Consider the following 19,245-nt stretch of genomic DNA (forward strand, 5'->3'; position numbering starts at 1 on the left):
CAAAGACACGTCTAAACGCTGAAGACGCTAAACCTACCGTCAACCTAATCACATAAGAAACCTGTATACATCGTCAGGCTGCCCTCCTCGTAATTCAAAGACTTCGGTACAAATCTCGTCGTACCTGGTGCACGTTGAAAGCGTGCCCCTATTGACTTTCCAATAAAAAGGACGGCACGATGAAACGGACGTGCAGCAGAGACAGATATGAAATTGCATACAGGCTCGCGAGTATCATAACACGCTCCTTCTCCTCGTTACGAAGGAACGCCAATTGAACCGACAACAACTCGTCCAATCGTCCCCGGGCAGGAACTCGATAACCGGTAAAAACGCAACGGAATCCGTATGGCAGTCGAGTGGCGAGATCCAGAGGTGGTGTCGGACGTAGAAGGGGAGCAGAGGGAGGCAAGAAAGGGAGAATGGGACACACGAGCGTCGAAAAATGTACGGCAAAGGTCGAAAGCTCAGCGTCACGTTCCGCAGCGTGCGCTTCTCGGCTCCACTCGAGCTTCTTTACTGGTTAAGCTCGCCGACTCGCCTCTAAATCGAATAAAAGTCAGATAGTCCCCGGCTTCCGCCTTATTTACGAGAGGACAGAGAGAAAAAGACCGACCTCGAACGCAACGGAGAGAAAGGTATGCCCGCTCCCAACGAGAAGATGAAACGCTACGGGGGATGGAAGACGAGTGTGTACACGATATTGGATAAAGCGGCGCGATCGCCGGGTTATCGTTATCTTCGATTCACGGATTATCATTGAATTCAATCGTAAATTGAAAGCTGTTATTACGTGCATCTCGCTCGTGTAGGTGAGACCCTACGAAGAGTGTGACTTGGACAGAAAATTGATTGGCAGATACGGTTGGCAGTGTATTATTGGCGATACGTCGGATAACGTGACGAAACTGGTACCGCGCGAAGTAGTAACGTTTCAATATTTTCATCGGTGTACAAGTGACTGTTGGAAATGTAGGTAGTCGATATCGTAATCTGAAGCAATGGATCTTGACCTTTTAAAACTTTCACATGGCTTGGAAGCAGTTCTCTCCGAACAAAAGTAGGTACGAACTATGCAGGAATGAAAAGTTGACCGACCAGTGTGATTAGTAAACATTAAATTCAGGATATTTATACATTTATGGCAAGTGTAAATATACAAAACTGTACAAGGATGTGTACGAATGCATACATATTTAAAATATAAACGTCAAATAACATTTAGAAGCCTAACTTGTTAGCTATGTACAGTAGTAAGAAATTAAGTAGAATAATGCGTTTATGGTCAGACAGGAACTGTTACTATTGTACATGTTCTCATAGGATTTTGTCAATATTTTGTAGAAAATATCCATTTTCATTTTTCCAGTGCCAATTTATATTATCTATTTCCATAATCCATATCATAAAATTTGTATAACAATATTATAGATAGTCTTTATTAGACACAGTAATAAAAAGATGCGAAAATGCGAGATATTTTCAATAATGAAAACATCACAGGTGTGTTCATAAAAACTCGTCAATTTGTTAGAATAATAAAGCCTCTCGTATTAACTTATATAACGACATAAAAGCTTCTCTCTCTATTAACACCATGCGACCATTTTCAAGCATTCGTATACAGTTCTTAAAAAACATATTAATTATATACAATTGCTTCATGCATCATTCAGATTAATAGCACGTGAAATATTATTACGCCGTAAAAATTAAGACCAGTCGTTTATCCAATCACGGTAGAAATAGGTTTAGTGTTCATTATATTTGTAAAATAAAAAAGTGAACATACATATAACTTTCTTATTCTCATCCCCTATCTATCCGAAATCAAAAAGATCTCCAACACTGCAATACGTACTCCATCGAACTGGCTCATCCCCTCGTTCCTGAGAACGCTAACTCGGGCGCGCATCCGCCGCAAGTAAACAAGCGGCAACAATCGAGACGCGGCCGCGATTCTGGCGGATAATTTACACGGGAATCCAGCCGAGGCACGGCGGTCGAAATCGTCAAACTCCCGAGAACCGTTTATTAGCTCAGGAGCAAGGTACACGCCTCAGGTGGTAACTTTAAGTGACTCAGCCCGTATGGAATATTTACACACGTTACACGTTTCTCTCGCATACTCAGTTCCCCGTGGTCGGAGTGGGGGTAGGATGTGGGAGTAGACGGAGGAGAAACCCCGAGTTATCGCTGGGGCCACGGCATTGTGTCTGTTCCGTCGGCATTATCACGAAGTGCCGCGCGGAAGTCTTCCGTGTATTTGTGCAACGCTAGGCCAAGAGTCCCGTGGAAACAATTAATCTAGCCCTCTGATTACTCCTCCGACTGCCGCAACATCCCCTCCCCGTCAACCCCCTACCCACCTCCCTCGGCGTCCTTTCGGTATCCCAGCACAGCGAGTCTCCCTCCGTCGACTTCAGACGTCAAAACTCGAGATATTAATATGTTCGCCCCGAATGACAGAACGAAGACCCCCCGTTGCGCTTTCTAGACTTACGGATACCCCACCCCTGATTAAATTATTATTGCCCTGTCCTCTCGTGCCTTGTAGAGGGCGAAATACTTTCACCCTTGGTTGGCCAGCTCGGCAGACCTCGTCAACGGCGGAAATACGATCTTGGACAGCAACACGCGTTGTTTACGGACGTCGCAGGTCGAAGTTCCCCAGCCGTGATTCCGTTACCGGTGGTATGAACGGAAACAACAATCTTGCGCGATGAATTCTTACTCCTTGTTTACTGGGACTGATTGCGAGAACTGTTTTTACTTTTGTAGCGGATGAAATGAATAACTCGGTTATTTTTGTAGAAAATGGAAGAAGTGAAAATTATTTAAGGGATGACATGTTTGGTACAGTCTTTGAAAAAATTGGGTAATTGAAATTGTCACGTAGCATGAGCATTGGCGTTGGGTCTCCGAAGTAGTTTATTAAGTTTGTACATATACCTCCATTTTTTGGCTACAAGATGATCGAAGGCCTGCAAGAATCGTTGGGTTCTTCGCGGGCCAACACGTAAATTACCTGAGTGTCCAACTCCATGACACCATCCTACCCTTCGGTCTCCGAAGTAGTTTATTGGGGAGTTGTACATATACCTCCATTTTTTGGCTACAAGATGATCGAAGGTCTGCAAGAATCATTGGGTTCTTCGCGGGCCAACACGTAAATTACCTGAGTGTCCAACTTCATGACACCATCCTACCCATCACCCCCACATCAAATTCCCAAAAGCGACCATATCGACTAGGAAAAATGTACACGACGAGAGACTAAAGCGAACCTCTGAAAAGAACACGTCGTATTGGAAACTCAGTTTCTGATTATTATAGCCAAATGTGCAATTTACGCGTAATCCCTTCGGCAGTGCTCGCATAGACTGCGTGTACAAAACAAAAATTGCACCAAACACTGATTTAGGAACGATATCAATCATCCTTCTAAAAAGAATCAACGTTTATAATATTATATTTTCGAAACAGCTGACCATTTGAACTTTAAGATTTGGAAGAACTGAAAGAACAAATGCTATCTGCTAAAGAAAACGGATCCAGTTCGCCGCGATTTCGCCGTGATAAGGAAATTGCAACCTACCACCTGCTGTACGAGTGCGGAATACTCGAGCTACAGAGACGAAAGTACAACTCGATCTCGGAAACAATAAACTATTTATTATACAAGTAATCGATAAAAAAAAAATAATCACTTTAAAGTTGGCTAAAGAAACTGCACTGCATTATACCATGAATCTTTACGAAACTATCAAACAATCAATAAACTATTATTTATTTCGCGAATAAATAACTAAGAACTAATTACCTTCTCAAAAAATAAAATAAAATTCATGCAATATCATGTAACGGTTAATGAGATTTTAGTGAAAGAATTTTTATTTCCAACTCCGACATTATATCATGTGCTTTGAACGAAAAAGTATGGTATCAAGATTTTTTAATAGTCATTTGCTAACTGTAACATTCAGAGTAATCGTCAAGTGTTATCACTTTTTTAATTTCTGATAAAGTGTTGGCCTAATTTAACATCAACCGCAGACTTCGATAGTTTTGAAATTGTTTGAAGACATTCTTTAGATTGCTTTGATACGAAAGTATCAATTTCAAACATACATTTATCGATTTTATCAAAATACGTCTCAACCACATCGCTACGCTTCGTACTAACCCATATTTAATTGAGGTTTTGATCTACTGCCGTGCAAATATTTTGAACACAGTTCATACTTTGTTGTTTTTCTAGTGTTTACTAAACGAGCATACGATTTTTCATATTTGCACCAGTATTCGAAAATATTATCCCTTCTGCGTCGTCAATAACAATTGATGTTTGTCCTAAAATATTTGCAATAGAGCTATTGCATTTTAAATACTCTATGGAAGGAATAGCTCAGATCGAAAACAAATTAAGTAAATAAATAAATTTTTAAATGATTTTCCTTAGACCAAACATTTATCTTTTATTTTGAAATTGTTATCAATAAAATAATCGATGTACACAATTCTTATTACAGTAGAGTAACGTAATTTCCTGTTTTATGTATTTTTATCTAACAGCTTTGGCGCGATTCAGACAATTAGTATCAAAATTCTTTATCGTGAATACTATATTGTAGTTTACTGTCTACGATATTTGTTTCACAGACGTTGCCATTACATAATTAAAAAGGCAAAGAAGTGCGGGAATTAATTACATAGCGAAACAGAATGTAAACGAGAGCAAGATAATTATACTGTTTCGTATGAAAATTACATCACAAAGGATTGAAAGTGAGATTGCGAGTTACAGAACTGGATACAGGATGCGTTTGATGTTAGCAAACTCGCTGAAAATAACGCAAACGGACATGACCCAAATGAAGTCGACTCATTATATTTGCGAAATTATTTCAATAAAAATTGAAACTCATTATTAGGCAGTCGTTATTTGCTTTCATCTTGGAATGTCTATAGATTTATCATTTAAGACTGTATTCCTACAGAAAAATGCTATATTAAAAATATATTATTACAATAATACATAAAATCATCATTTAAACGAGTAAAACATTATTTAGTATGTTGTAGAAAATGATAATAATTGGGTTCTGGTTCGTACTCTTAATTAATACATAACTAATCACAAAGCTTCATTTAGTCAACTGTATTTATTATGGTTGCAACAGACCATTCATGTTAATTGTTTTAGAAGATAACTTATTTGTTGTAGTTTTTAAAACAAGAAACGTACAATAGTGTACAGTAAGAGATGGAGAAAAATGTATCTTAATAGTTTCAAAAAAGATTGATTTATGAATGAAAATTTCTAAGAACTTTTCTCAGAAACTTATTGATAAATAAACAATGTTTGCTCGAGGTACAAACGAAATTATATGCTTACTTAATCGATACAATAGTACTACTTTTGAATATTGACATTTTATTAACACTCGAAATTTAAAAGTAAGTAAAAAATGTTTGTTTGATTTACAAAAAAAAAATAGAATATGTCCATAATAAATACGTTAATAACACTGTTCGTTTAAAAATTCTATCGAATACTCTACCAGTCATTAACCATTGCATTACTCAGTCCTGAACATTTGCATCGTTACAAGTATCCAAAGCAAAGCTCTGGATTACTCTTCTGCGTATCGACAAGCATACAAGTGCCACTTGAAGCTAACCATAAATAACTCCTTTAAGTAAGATCAGTGACGTCTGCATTCAGTAGGAAACGCCAAGTATTCGGTAAAGTTCAAACGTGGAACTCCAGCCCGATCGAGTGAAATATTTCAAAAAACTTATTCCGAGAGTAAAAGTTGCAGCACATAAACTGACTTCAATCGGTGTAAACCGTGCGCAGTCGATGTAATTCGTTTCAACTGATATCGCAAAACGTTTGTCCACGTCTTTCGCGACGTCAGCGATGTATCAGTCGTAAACTTGTCACGTCGCTCTAGAGCCATCTCTACTAAGGGACCTTTCATCTTCCAAAACAACGGTACGATTACGTTACGAGCTAAAAGCAAAGCGAAGAGAGAAGAAAATTACTTACCAACGACGTGCACGTAGCCGTATTGTGTTTTCGCAGTTGCCGTATTAATCTGGCACATGTACCTTCCCTTGTCCTCCTCGCGTACATCTTTGATATGTAGGAACCAAGTCCTGTGCTTATCATGCGATACGGTTATCCTGGGGTTCCTGGTAATAACGTGATTCTGTACCGTCAGGATAGCGCTCTTGTCGAAAAGCATCCAGGCCACCTGAAACGAAACGAGAATCTCGTCACCCCATAAATACGATTTATGGTCTTGCATCGATTACCATAAAATTGCAATTGCCATCGAAACGTCGCTAATATTACCGAAAGTCATCGCCTGAAATATCGCTGTTTACCGTGTAGAGGATGAACAAAACATTATACGAACGTTATTCGAGATTTATTTTCGGAACTCGTTTTATTTAGATATAGGTGACTATTTAATGTCTATTTCAGTATATCAATGCGTATATGTAAAGTAGGAGAATACACGTATTGTGACAATAGAAATGTCACTATGAGGTTTGGTACTCGGAATAGGATTCAATAAATGTGTGCTGAGTGAACGAGGAAGAAATTTATTTATTTATGTTATTATCGATTTAATGGCGTTTAGTGGTGTCACAATCACGGCAATGTAACAAATTGCTTGAGGAAGAAATAATTCACTTTTATTTTTATTCACTTAACGATATTATTCATTATACTCGGAAAAATATACTATATATTATAATTTTTCACATATTTCCTACAAGTGTCTAAATTATTCCACGTTTATTCATTTTTGTTTAAGCTTTCATTATTTTCCTAAATATTTAATTTACTGGAGAAAAATTTAATTATTATGGAAAGTACAACACATTAAACACTTTATATATATTTTTCTCAATTCGTTGCATTTTGCTTATTTTCAATGGAATTTAGTATGAATAAATGTGGTTAAAAGAATCTAATACGAGATGAAACGTTTTTGGCCAGTTTCAAACTCTCCAGTACATTGTCAACAAGATTGCTATAGAAATGGCTACCTGTATATGCAAATAATATATATAGAATAACGTAATATAATAAAATAATATGCTATAAAGTAATATAATGGTGTAATAAAAACACTATAATTTATTTTTTCCATCGTGGAGCATATTCTTCAGCAAAATGATGAGGTCGAAAGAGCAGGATGCGAGTACAACGAACGTGCTTAGAGTCTAATCGCGCTGAACCAGACAAATCGTCGCTGAGAGCGAGAACCAAATATGAGGATCTCGGACGAAGTGGATGATCTACAATGCTTTCAAGCGGCCGAGTGATCTACGGACCCGCCAAGGTTATGGTTATTCATTGGTGGAATGAATCGCTCCGGGAATTGCGGGCAGACTCCTTACGGACATATCCGAGAGAACAGGAGCGTGACGACGTCTATGTACACGGTCCCCATTTTACGGGGAAAGTTTTCTGCTACACTTGATGAACGGACAAACACGACCCGATCTGCAAACAAGCGGACCTCCATTACGGATCCTATTGTACCGACGATAAATTTGATTGGCTGTTGCTACGACACGCGAGATGTATCGCGAAACACTGTTAGGTTTTCATGGAACGGTATTCAAACATCGATGCTGGTGTAACGACATTCCATGTCACAATAACGGAGATTGGCGAATGTTAACCGGATAGATTGATAAGTTGATACGTAACACTTTCAGCATGGGGTTTTATTTTTTAACGAATTTATTTATGGAAATTTAATTTTCAATGCGACTTGAAATGATATGTAAGTAGTGAATACAAACCTTGCTGTCTTATTGGGATTTAATATACAGTCGTCTTTAAACCAGTAAAATGAACTGTGACTTTTTTTGCTTGTCTTTGAAAAATAGTTATTTTTGCAATTTAACTTTGAATTCTAGTTATTTTTTAATTCTTACTTGCAGATGGATAAGAAATTCATTCTGTAAAGAGTAATATAGAAAGACAGCTTTTAGAATGTTTTATAGCCTGTAGTATAAGTATATAGTTATTTTTAATTACCTAATCTAGAAGTATTAGAGTAAACTTGTTCAATACGTGATACTTAATTTGGTTCAAGATGATACAAGGTAGATACGGTCAGAACTAACACAAAAACAATTGTTTAAGATTCTGAACAAATGATAAAAACGTACTCATAGGTCCTGTTCAGATATGTTAATATTAGAGTGAACCAATAGTTCGTGTGTTTTCTACGTTGTTACAGTTTGTGCAATTTTTTGAAGTCATTAACATTATTTTATATACAAGTGTTACATCATTTTATAGTTTTTGAAAAGCTCTTTCATATTTAATTATTAGCAACACTAATTTATTAATCGTTCAATTTTTTTCGTTTTAGTAAAATAATGGAAAATGTTGAGATCGAGTACTATTATGTCACTATTGGAAACAAGAGTTTAAAGGTACTGAAGCAGCAAAGAAAATATTAAAAATAAAAATTTTTCATGATTTTACTAAAACGAAAATAAATTAAATGATCAATTAATTAGCGTAGTTACATGTTTCACATTTCAAACTACACTTCCTTAGTGTCATTATAATTCTATTTTCAGCAACTCAATTCTCCTCTCCCAGCTGAATCATATCGAAAGTGATCAACAAAAACTGTTCGAAACTCGAAACGAACGATGAAAGGTTGCTAAATATATTTCATCTAAAGTGTGCCCTATGTTGTAATTATATTTCTACCACCCAACACGATACTGTATTTCACTCCGAACGGAAATAACCATTTCGTAGCTGACAACGACGAACCGCTGGAAGGCATCGCGAGAAGTATTACATTCTAAAAATTTAACCAGTGCTCGATGGGGATTCATTTATCGGGCGAATGAAGTGCAAGAAACTGATTGAATTCCGATCACGAAGACCGATTCGCCATGAAATCGATACACGGTGGCGTTGAAAGGAAAGCGCCCGGTCGAGTCCGTGAGAACAGTGCCCGCAGCGGATGGGAAGAAGAAACTGTTCGAGGCGCGAAAAGAAAAATCTTTCGCCCGTCGGACAAACGTCCCTGGAGAAATAAGAAGGGCCGTTTCACGAGTGTACACGACGTTGTTAACTTCCAGTGCCCATGCTGCAATGTAGTCACACCTTTTTATGGCAAGAAAATGTGCCGATGCTCGGAGAAGATGCAACACCTACGCGATAAGTCTCGGCTTCGCTAAACCGGCGGATGTTTACGGCGCGGAATAAAACCGGGGAATAAAAGCTATTTAATGTTACGTTTAACTCGCTGTAATCTCTCTCACGCCTAGCCGGACGTTTTTTGCATTAATCTTTGCTGTCCCGCGTGCAACGAATGCGAGAGTTTCGGTGAAACGGGTCAACGAACACGCTGAAACGGTTTTAAACTTTGAATCCTGCGTTCGGAGCAGGGTTTAGATTTCACGTATTTCGTGGCGTTAACATTGCAAATAGATAATCAAAGTGGTAGGATGAATTTAATGTTCGTAGTTTGGAAAGATGGTAAGGGAACGATGTTCTTCTTCAACTACGATTATTTTACTATCTTCGCATTTAAAGATTGTTGTACAATGTAGAAGATAAGGTATACTTTCATTAACATTTGAATTCTTCTTCTGTATCTGTGAAAATATGAATTTAAATAAGTATATGCAGTATAATAATGTTTTATTGAATAAAGTACTGCATTCGTTTCAAGACCAAACAAAATTAACATTTATCCCACACACGTTCTATTGAACAAGTTAATAAAATAGGAATGAAATTGTTTTATTTAATCTTCTTCTACTGCATTAAAACGCCATTTCGAGAAAACCATAACTATTAGACATTTTAGAAACCACTGAGTCTCTGTCAAATGCTCATTCGTCGTAGTAAAGACACCAATTGTTTTTAGTTCTCGAACCACTGGAGAAGCTGCTACGTTTGCACGTAAATAGGCTCCCAATTCCATCCTCTCTAACTTTCAACGGCTGAAATCTACGGGATTTCCGCAACAATGACAATGAAGCCAGGTACATCAATAACTTAATGCCAGTTCCATTCTTCGTGATTGTTTAGCAGAAATTGTTTCCTCAAAATGTAGGCAATACTGTAACGTTTTAATACTTTGATGATACGGTTGTCACGTTTACGTTTTCATCTTAACAAATTGTTCCACATAATTTTTACATTAATGAAATTATCGAAAGAAACGGTTAACGATTATATTTTCTTGGTATCAGAAACATTTTCAAGGTCTGTAGCCAGCAAAAACCATTCATAGTTTTTAACATCATCATTGAAGGTACAGCCTCGGGGAAATTAAGAAAAAAGTTTTCCTTCTCAAGCATGCCAGAAGATAATGTATTGTTCCTGAAAAAGTTGCGAGGAGGACATGGAACGCAGTACAATCTCAAAGGATGGAAAACTGAAACTGGTAACGATATAAAAAAAAAGCTGGAGGATTCCTATTTAAAGCTAAAATGTTGGAACTGATAATAAATTTACAATTAAGGATTAATTGACATGCTAAGAATGTAATAATTAAAATGTTTTTGATCCAGATTTCATAACGACCTCCAAGATAAAAAACATTATTTTTACTTCATAATTTTGTATGGTATGATTTGTTTACATTAATGTTTACAGTATATGAGTCGTAATGTCAAGAGCTTTTATGCTTCAATCAACTGTTTAAAGAATTTCATTATTACTAATGAGGACACTAATATGGGATAAATAATTCTTAGCTAGTTCCAAATACTTTTCAGTATATTTTCAATAAAATTGGTGTATAATGCTTAATCGTGATGTATAATTTTTGAAAGAAATATTATTCATGAAAATTCACGTTAATTTAGGCTTACAATAAAAACGGAAAATCAAAATATAGATATACGAGAAAATAAAATGGTTGCAAAGCGTGATAAAGAAAAATGATACACTAATGTGGTAATTTTAACAATATTGTTTTAATGAAGGATATTTTATAAAAACTGAACACGTACCTATATTCTTCACTTAAAAATAGACAACTTTTATATTTTCCTATACATAATAGTTTTCAGAACATTGAATCAAATGAGTTTTTCTAAAATAATAAATGCGTTTACGCTCTTCCTAAACGCAGAAAATCAGTGGACAACGACACTCGACGGAGTCACTAATACATCTACGACATAAAGAGGAGAGGCTGTGTCTAATATAGTGCTCAACAATATCATCTTCTCACGGGCACTTTGAATTATAACGACCTCGTTATGCAATTTAAAATACTCGAGAGAAGATGATATTGTTGAACACGACATCAAACCCGTATATGATGTAAATGTAATTCTATCAAATGTTTTTGTTGAACTTATAATTTTGATTTTTGATTCTACAAATTATCTGAGTTAAACAGATATTAACATTTATGTAGGATTCAGACCGATGGAGATTGAGGAAAGAACGGGGGTAATAACAGTTTAACCCAATATATGTATTTTGTGATACAAAGATGTTATAAAGTAAAACTCTTGACAGCAGCGTTCTTTGCAATGACAGATTACAAAACAACAACTTCAAAACCTACTCCCGGCTGCTACGTTCGTTGCGCTCGATCGATTATCGCACGATAATCGATAGCCGCACGAGTTCAGAGCCAACTCAAAGCCCAACTCCTACATTTATTTTTAATACTGTCCCTTTAAATAATAGAACAAATCACAGATTGTACAATCTCACCCACTATGTGTACTAGTATAAATCAGTTAAGATAATATAACTTTTAATTTAATAAATTCCACAAATGAGTATTATTAATTTTCTGCAGACATAGATGTTAATTTTTGTGGGATTGCGTTAAATCTACAGCCTACCAACTCCAATTTAAGACTTTATATTACCATAAATGAGCACATTGAAACAAATGCTAAGCGTCCTCAACGATTTCACTTACGAAAAAAAAAAGTGATAGACACCATTTAATGCGTTCTGTTATACTAAATAACTTTGTGACAACATTTTTTTTCCAGCTTCATTCCCTCATAAGATATTTAACCAAAACGAACCTCTGTATACTAATACAATAAGTTCTCTTCTAAAGTGCAGAGTTTTCCTAAACAAACCGGTAGATATAGTCTTAAGTGTTAACATTCACCCTTTATCATCCCCATCGCTGGTACAGAAGCAATTCCATTTCTCGATCGCCACCACGGTTCCCCTTTCGATTAACCTGTCAAGGAAAACATAGTCACCAGAGAACACCGATCGCCGTCGCGCATAAAATTACTCGAAGCGAACGCGCCTCGACATCCTTCAAAGGACACAGAGATAGGAACGCAGTTCCGCGTATCGCGTTTCAGGAGTTTCTCCCAGGATTTTTACGACTTTTCGCGAAGAAAGAGCCCAGATCGGGCCACTCCTTCCCGCGATCGGCAAGCTGCAACGCTGGCGCAAGGGGTGGATGCGACTCCATTGCCATAAGTCTCGGCGACCATAACCGCCTGGCAACGTCTGCACCGACTCGTGACAGTTTCGCGTTTCTTCCCCGTTTTTCCTATCCCGCGATGGAATTTTCACCTCGATTTATCCCAGTCGCGGTTGTCTGCGGTAACGACGGCTACGTATCCGTCCCCCTACCGCCCACGAGTTTCGCCTGCAAAGACGCCTGGCGTCGAAACGTTTCCCGAAAAATCTGATCGACACTTTCACCCCTAGGACGTGGATGTACGTATCGCGTTTGTCTTTCCACGGGATACTGCCGAGTCGTTCTGATCAATGGCATCCATCGCGACTTGGCCACTCGCTTCGGCGGAACTGCGTAGCTGCAGGGATGAGAATTCCTTGAATAAAGTATAGGGTGCCATTCCGTGGAACTGCTTCCTTTCAATGGGAGTGAGTTTCGCTCCTGATCGTGCGAACCCTCTCGATGTCTGTTCTTTATCATCGGCGTTATTTGGATATTTATTTAATTTATTGTACCGGCTGAGGGAGTGTTTCGTTAATCTTCTTAGGTATCAGTGGTTACTTTACTTACTCTTAATTTAATTAATTATTAATTTACACTTGCTTAGTATAATTTTGTTTTATATCAGTTGTTTATAGTCGTAATAATAAGGTTATTAGCAACTCAGTGATAGCTACTTGATCATGAGTTACAAGTTTTGGGAAAGATTAGTTCATCTCAAAAAGTTTAGGAAGTGTAATACATTATGTGTTTGAAATTACCTTTTATAGAGAGGGAGGGGGATTAATATTGATGAACTGTAGCTTTTGTTAGTCACTTTATCGTTTATAAATTTATGTATAGAATTATTCATGATTTTGTGGAGAAGGCTCACGTTAAGGCTACAACTTTTAATAATACTATTGAACTTTTCTGTCTACTGTATTCGTCATTGCTCTGAATACCAACTAATCTAAATGAATAAAAATATGTTACTTACTGTTTAAAGTAATCTAGGACCAGAATAAATTTGTTCGAGTTTCTGTTAATATAAGTTAATTATAATTCGTTTCTTATATTTCTAACTGAGAAAGTTTCCATGGCGTTAATCTTGCATTCTTCCTTCAATTTACTATACTAAAAGGGTTACTAAAAGCTACTTATCACATGAATAATCCTTTTATAAAAATAAAAGTGACGTTTGGATGTCTGTAATAATTCATAAAGATAAAAAGAATAACGTATTTTCTCCATTACAAAATACCTAACGAACATGATATAAATCTGTTCGTATCATGTATCACTGGGATTAGTAATGGAATTAATACCGTATTGACGCCAGATTACATACATATACATATACATATACATATACATATAGATGATATACAGTATCATGTTATATCACACTGTTTTTATATCCACACAAAGCTATCGATACGCATCAAGTGCAGGTAAATTTGTAATAAATATTGATTCATACAAATTCTAAATAAATCGAGGAGATATCGATACTTTTGTAAATATACCAAACATAAAGAAGAAAGCCGAATTAATATAAAATACGTGAAGCTCTAATAATAACATTATACAGATTGGATCGTATGATTACTTTATGGTTTATTTCTATGATTACGAGGTTTCTGGTTTCCATTTTGTACTGGACACTTTTTGACTGTTTTTTTTTGTACATTTCGATATTTTATATTTAGCGTTTCGATATAAAATTGATTGATTTACCAGAAACCTAAAATAAAATACTTTTGTTATCATGTTTATATTGTTTTAAATATTTACAATACAATAAAAGCCATAATCCTTGTCATCCTTGCCAATTATTCCAGAGTTCGAAGGCTCTATTATTAAAGTACTAAATAAAAATTCAGCAATTATTAAAAATAAATTCCATCAATAATTCAAGTAAAAAGCAAACAATCTCGATGGCCAAATTGAAGTAGACCAAAATATTCTAGTTTCTAGTTTCTCAAGAATCTAAACAGCACGAGAAATAAAAAAAGAAATAATGTCACATTTAAGCGAAAGTACGAGACGTTCATCGTTGAAAGAAGTAGAAAAGGTTAGCCAAAGACGGACAATAAGTCCCGTATCCGAACGTATCATACAATACCACTAAGCGCAACCTTGGGCTCGACTTAACCACCTTTGAGGGCTTAACCATGGTCGCTGAAACAGTCTCGCCCCAACCCTCGTTTCCCACCCTTGTAAAACCTTCGTCACGAGCGATTGACCTCAGTGTACGCTGCCAAGTGTTCCATAGGTTCTCCCTCAGTGGTTTCCACCTCGACATCATCGCTCAGACCGCCACAAAATGCCGAAGGGACCCGAGCGATTTGATAAATCGAATGCTGCTTTTGTTTACCGATCGTGCGTAGAGTGATGTTTAATATCTTCCACTAAACCTATTATAATTTTTATTCTACTCAATTATGGGTAAGTTTTCGTACACACGAATTTAAATTACATTGATTCGTTGTATATTTGTGAGAAACAACAAAACATAAGACTTGTCATCATTGTGAATTAATACTTAGAATAGTATATGCAAATTTAATAAATGTTAACCACAATCTGCATATTTAGTCAATATTGCAATATGTAATATTTTGGTCTATTTTATTATGAATTATTTTTGAGGTGGAAAGATATACTTTAATTTTAATTCAACTTTAAAATAGTAGGTACTTCAAAGTAGTTGATGTTCATTCAATGCCATTATAATATTCTATGTATGATATTAGTATGAAATGAAGAGTTTAAAAATATTATAATTATTAAGGGTGATTAAGACTTTTATTGCACACGTGAGAATTTCTATGAAAATAATTCCCCGTACAACAAAATTTATTATTGAGTATCAAATATTTAAATGTTGTTATACTTAGTTCATGAATTTTTTGAAACTTCACTACCAAGACAATATTATCAATCGTGCAAAGCAGAATAAAAAAATTGTTCAAAAAATGACAGTCCTATTTCTTGTCCAAAATATTTAATATACTCTATTTTATTATTACATGTAACCAAGTAAAGTAATCGATTTTGAAATACTTTTTCTCTGTACGATTGAATTGTCAACCTCGAGTGTTTTATACAAAAAGGAAGTTAAACGTTTTAGAAGAGATTTTCTGAGACAGTACTCGCAACTTTAGACATTTACCAAGTTTCTTCGAATCATTAATCTTTCTCTGTAAAATCACAGTGGTGACTCATTACTTTCGTTTTTGGTCCTCAACTTTCCGCCAACTAACATACCTTTAAACAAACACGATATAAGTTATACATTCAGAATGTAAAAATTATATTGACACGCCTCCACCTTTGACCAATGACCTGATCCAATTCTTTCCAGAGCTGTTCATATTTATTATTTATACGTTTTGCACGGAGTAAACTTAATTTTTCTTGGTATCACATATTCAATTCAAACGAAGCAAGTTTACAGAATGAAGAAAAAGCAATACAGTAAAAATCTATGTCACATATAAAATTCAATGATTTTCAATGCTCCTGTTTCGTATGTCACTATTACGCATTTATATATCATCGAAAATAGAGTTATATATACATACTTTTTTCTAAGTAGAGCTTTACATTTTTCAACATACATTATTTTCAATATTTATGTAAAACTGTATGTTTCAAGACAATAAAAAAGATACGATACTTCGATACTTCTTACAAAACTTGTCTAATATGGCTTAATTTAAAGTGTATTACGTTTTCTCTGTTAATAATCAAAACATGTATTTTAGAATATCGAAACTGAAAGATATATGATTTAATTTATTATTTCTTCAAATATATGTAAGTATTATCATATTAAATTTCATGACTTTCTGATAAGTAGCTTCTTAAATTAAAGCACACATACATTATACATTCAAAATTGTTAATACCTGAAATAAAACAGCCAAACACAGATTCATACATACACACACATCAATACATCAAAAATATTAAATAACTTAGTGGGATGAATGCCTCATATACAGACGTCACCATACCAAATTTCATTCCTTTCCTGACAAACCACTGACGATACATAAAACGGAACAGACGCAAACACACACACACCCATATATACGGAATTCTGCAACCATATACCATCCTTCATATACAGATTCAAAACAACGAAAAACGTAATAATGCCGAGTAGGTGAAATTTCGGCCGAAGCAATACTCCCCTTTCTGTTATATTCAACAGCGGGAAAAGTGAAAAATACAGTTACATCGAAGCGTTTTGTAACGTCCTCGGCCCCGAGTGCATCAATATGCACGCAGCGCCGAAACTAAGATGGATGCCTCCAAGCTTGCTCCAGGAGTTTGTTCCTCGGAGAGCTCGCCACCAGGCATTGATTCCTCGGCGCGAGAGCAGAGTTACAGCTTTGTTTACTACAGGGGCGACGAGCTCAGCGCCGTCCAGTCTGGCTCTGTTCGCCTGTGTTGCTGGTGTTTCTTCTTCTTCTTCTTCTTCCACCCCTCCTCTTGGGTCTCCTTTTCCGTGGGTTCCTCTTTCGGCGGTCTTCTTCCTCCTACACCGACTGTCTGAGCCCGGAGAGCTATAGCCGACGTCAGGATCAGCTCCCTTCGTCTTCTTGGGCACGCTTCTTCCGCGTGAGTACTCCATCGTCCACGGGCACGCAAACACATACGCCAACATACGTAACGGCGGCCGAAAAAACCATAAACGACGGCCGTATTCCCTCTCCTTCTGCTGGATGTCTATAGATTTCAAGGTAAGACCTCGAAACGTCCCAATATTGGAAAAGTCCAAGAAAACTGGACAGGAAAATTGTTTTTCGTGGACCTTGGTAAATTAATTATGAGAATATGAGAGTACAGTTTGGCTTCTATTTATTTATATCGTTTATAATTTTGTTAAGAAGAAAATACTTGTTGGGCCTTCCCAAAAATTTGGTAGATATTACAATTTCAGGTTTTTGCAGTCTGGTTTTGTCTGAATGTTTTGATTTAACATTTCTGGGCCCTCTTCGGGATAGATGAGGATGACCACGTGTAAGCATTAGATTTGATTTGAACGCGGGAAAGGTGTTCAATGGAAAACAGAAACAGTAGACAAAGATATATAATATTAAGGAGGAACCGAAATTTGTAACACAAAAACTGTATATGGGAACTTTATAATTGTTTGGTTGTACATAAAAGCACATAAATTATTTGCAGTATATTCTACAGAAATGTCAGTTACAAGTATCCTTTGACTTCACATATGATTTCACTTTATAGTTTGTTTAAGATATTTTTCCAAAAAAATTCATTAATGAGGTATTAGATATACTTATTTCACTTCGAGCTTCTCAAGAATATTCCTATTTGATAGAGGTAAAAAACTCGTTCAAAGTAGAGCAAATTAAACATTGAATTTGTCTCGTTAAAAAGGTAAATCTGATCTAGAATATTACAAAAATTAACAATTTAGAGAGGGGGGGAAGTTTTTAAGTACAGTAAATAAATAGACAAGTAGAATGTCAAAATAAAATGAATATTTCAAGAAATGTGGTAATTACTGTAGTTTAGGCGTTCAAAAATGTAATAATTTGCTAAAATTCTATACTAATGAACCAGAATGAGGTCCTCGTAGTATTTTGTAAATATTTATTCAACTTATATAATGACACATGTGGGCACATCGTGGAATCAATTAAACCCTTTCTACCAAACATTAAATAATCCAACAATGCAAAGATTGACAAGTAAGAACGACCAGTATCCGAGAATCATCTGTCCAAGCCAACCCTTGCCAGTCAACATTCAAGGGTGCTTTAACACCCGTGCAGTTTTTCGAGAAAGCTGTGTTTGTTCCAGGAACTATAGAAAGTTAGACAGCGTCCTGTGCTCAAACGTATTACTAGCACTTAGCTCTCAAGCTGCGAGTCCTCCTACCACCATCGCGTGCCCCATGGTCCATTTAATTGTCATACACCCCGCCCCGCCGATCGATCCGCTCGGTGAAGCGGAATCGCTGGAGGAATCGCTTCGGTCGATTTTCGTTTCGACGATATTTGGGTTCGCGCGTTCGCTCGTGAAGTTAATCCGTGATGAATCGCAGCATTCTGCGTGTCGCGTTTGGACGATTTATGAGGCTCTCGGTTTGCTAGGTTTGGATGTTTATAAGGAGGGGTGCCGACCACGATGCTATCCTCTTTATTGGGAGTTTTATTCCTGTTCTAGATCGCTTGCAAAAACTACGATTATCCCAACAAACATTTCGTTCTTTATACGTTTCTACCCTATTTTCAGGTAAAATGGTACTTGGACTACGTGTTCATATGTCTATGTGTAAATACTTAATTGTCGTGAATTAGTACAAAAGATAACATAAGAGAAAATTGTCTTTAAATGTACTACAAAATTATTCATAAAAATTACTTTATAATTAATAAATAAATATGCTTTAATAATTTTGGCATTTTATGCTTGCTTTGTAATGTTAATTTCTATATTAATGTTGCGAGCACCCTTTGGATGGATCCAAGGCCTGCTGGTATTTGCGACCGGAACATGAAGACAGCGAGAAGAAGGCGATCGGATCGATCGCCTGTCAAGCTGTCAGATTCGAGCAAGACGCCATTGAGAGCAGACGTTCCGAAGCTATATTTAATTGCATTTCTATTGTAAAGCTGGTTGTTATTTATTATTGTTTGTGTTTACTCATTATGCCGAAACGCAACATTAATATCCGTTGTACCTTATTATTAAATATTAAGGACTTTTCTTTAAATATACAGATTAACATATAAATTACATAGATTAT

The 19,245-nt window shown here is 36.2% G+C and overlaps 1 protein-coding gene across 2 annotated transcripts in view; it reads right to left on the reverse strand.

Annotated features, from left to right (window-relative positions):
* Positions 1-19,245, reverse strand: part of LOC128888032 (lachesin-like) — a 453,249-nt gene that overhangs the window by 206,768 nt on the left and 227,236 nt on the right. For both annotated transcript variants that reach the window (XM_054144628.1, XM_054144627.1), the window contains exon 3: positions 6,056-6,263. In XM_054144628.1, the coding sequence (XP_054000603.1) occupies positions 6,056-6,263 (208 nt within the window). The remainder of the gene's footprint in view (positions 1-6,055; positions 6,264-19,245) is intronic.

The sequence above is a fragment of the Hylaeus anthracinus genome, unplaced genomic scaffold (assembly GCF_026225885.1).
Source record: "Hylaeus anthracinus isolate JK02 unplaced genomic scaffold, UHH_iyHylAnth1.0_haploid 11989, whole genome shotgun sequence".
In the NCBI taxonomy this organism is placed as follows: domain Eukaryota; kingdom Metazoa; phylum Arthropoda; class Insecta; order Hymenoptera; family Colletidae; genus Hylaeus; species Hylaeus anthracinus.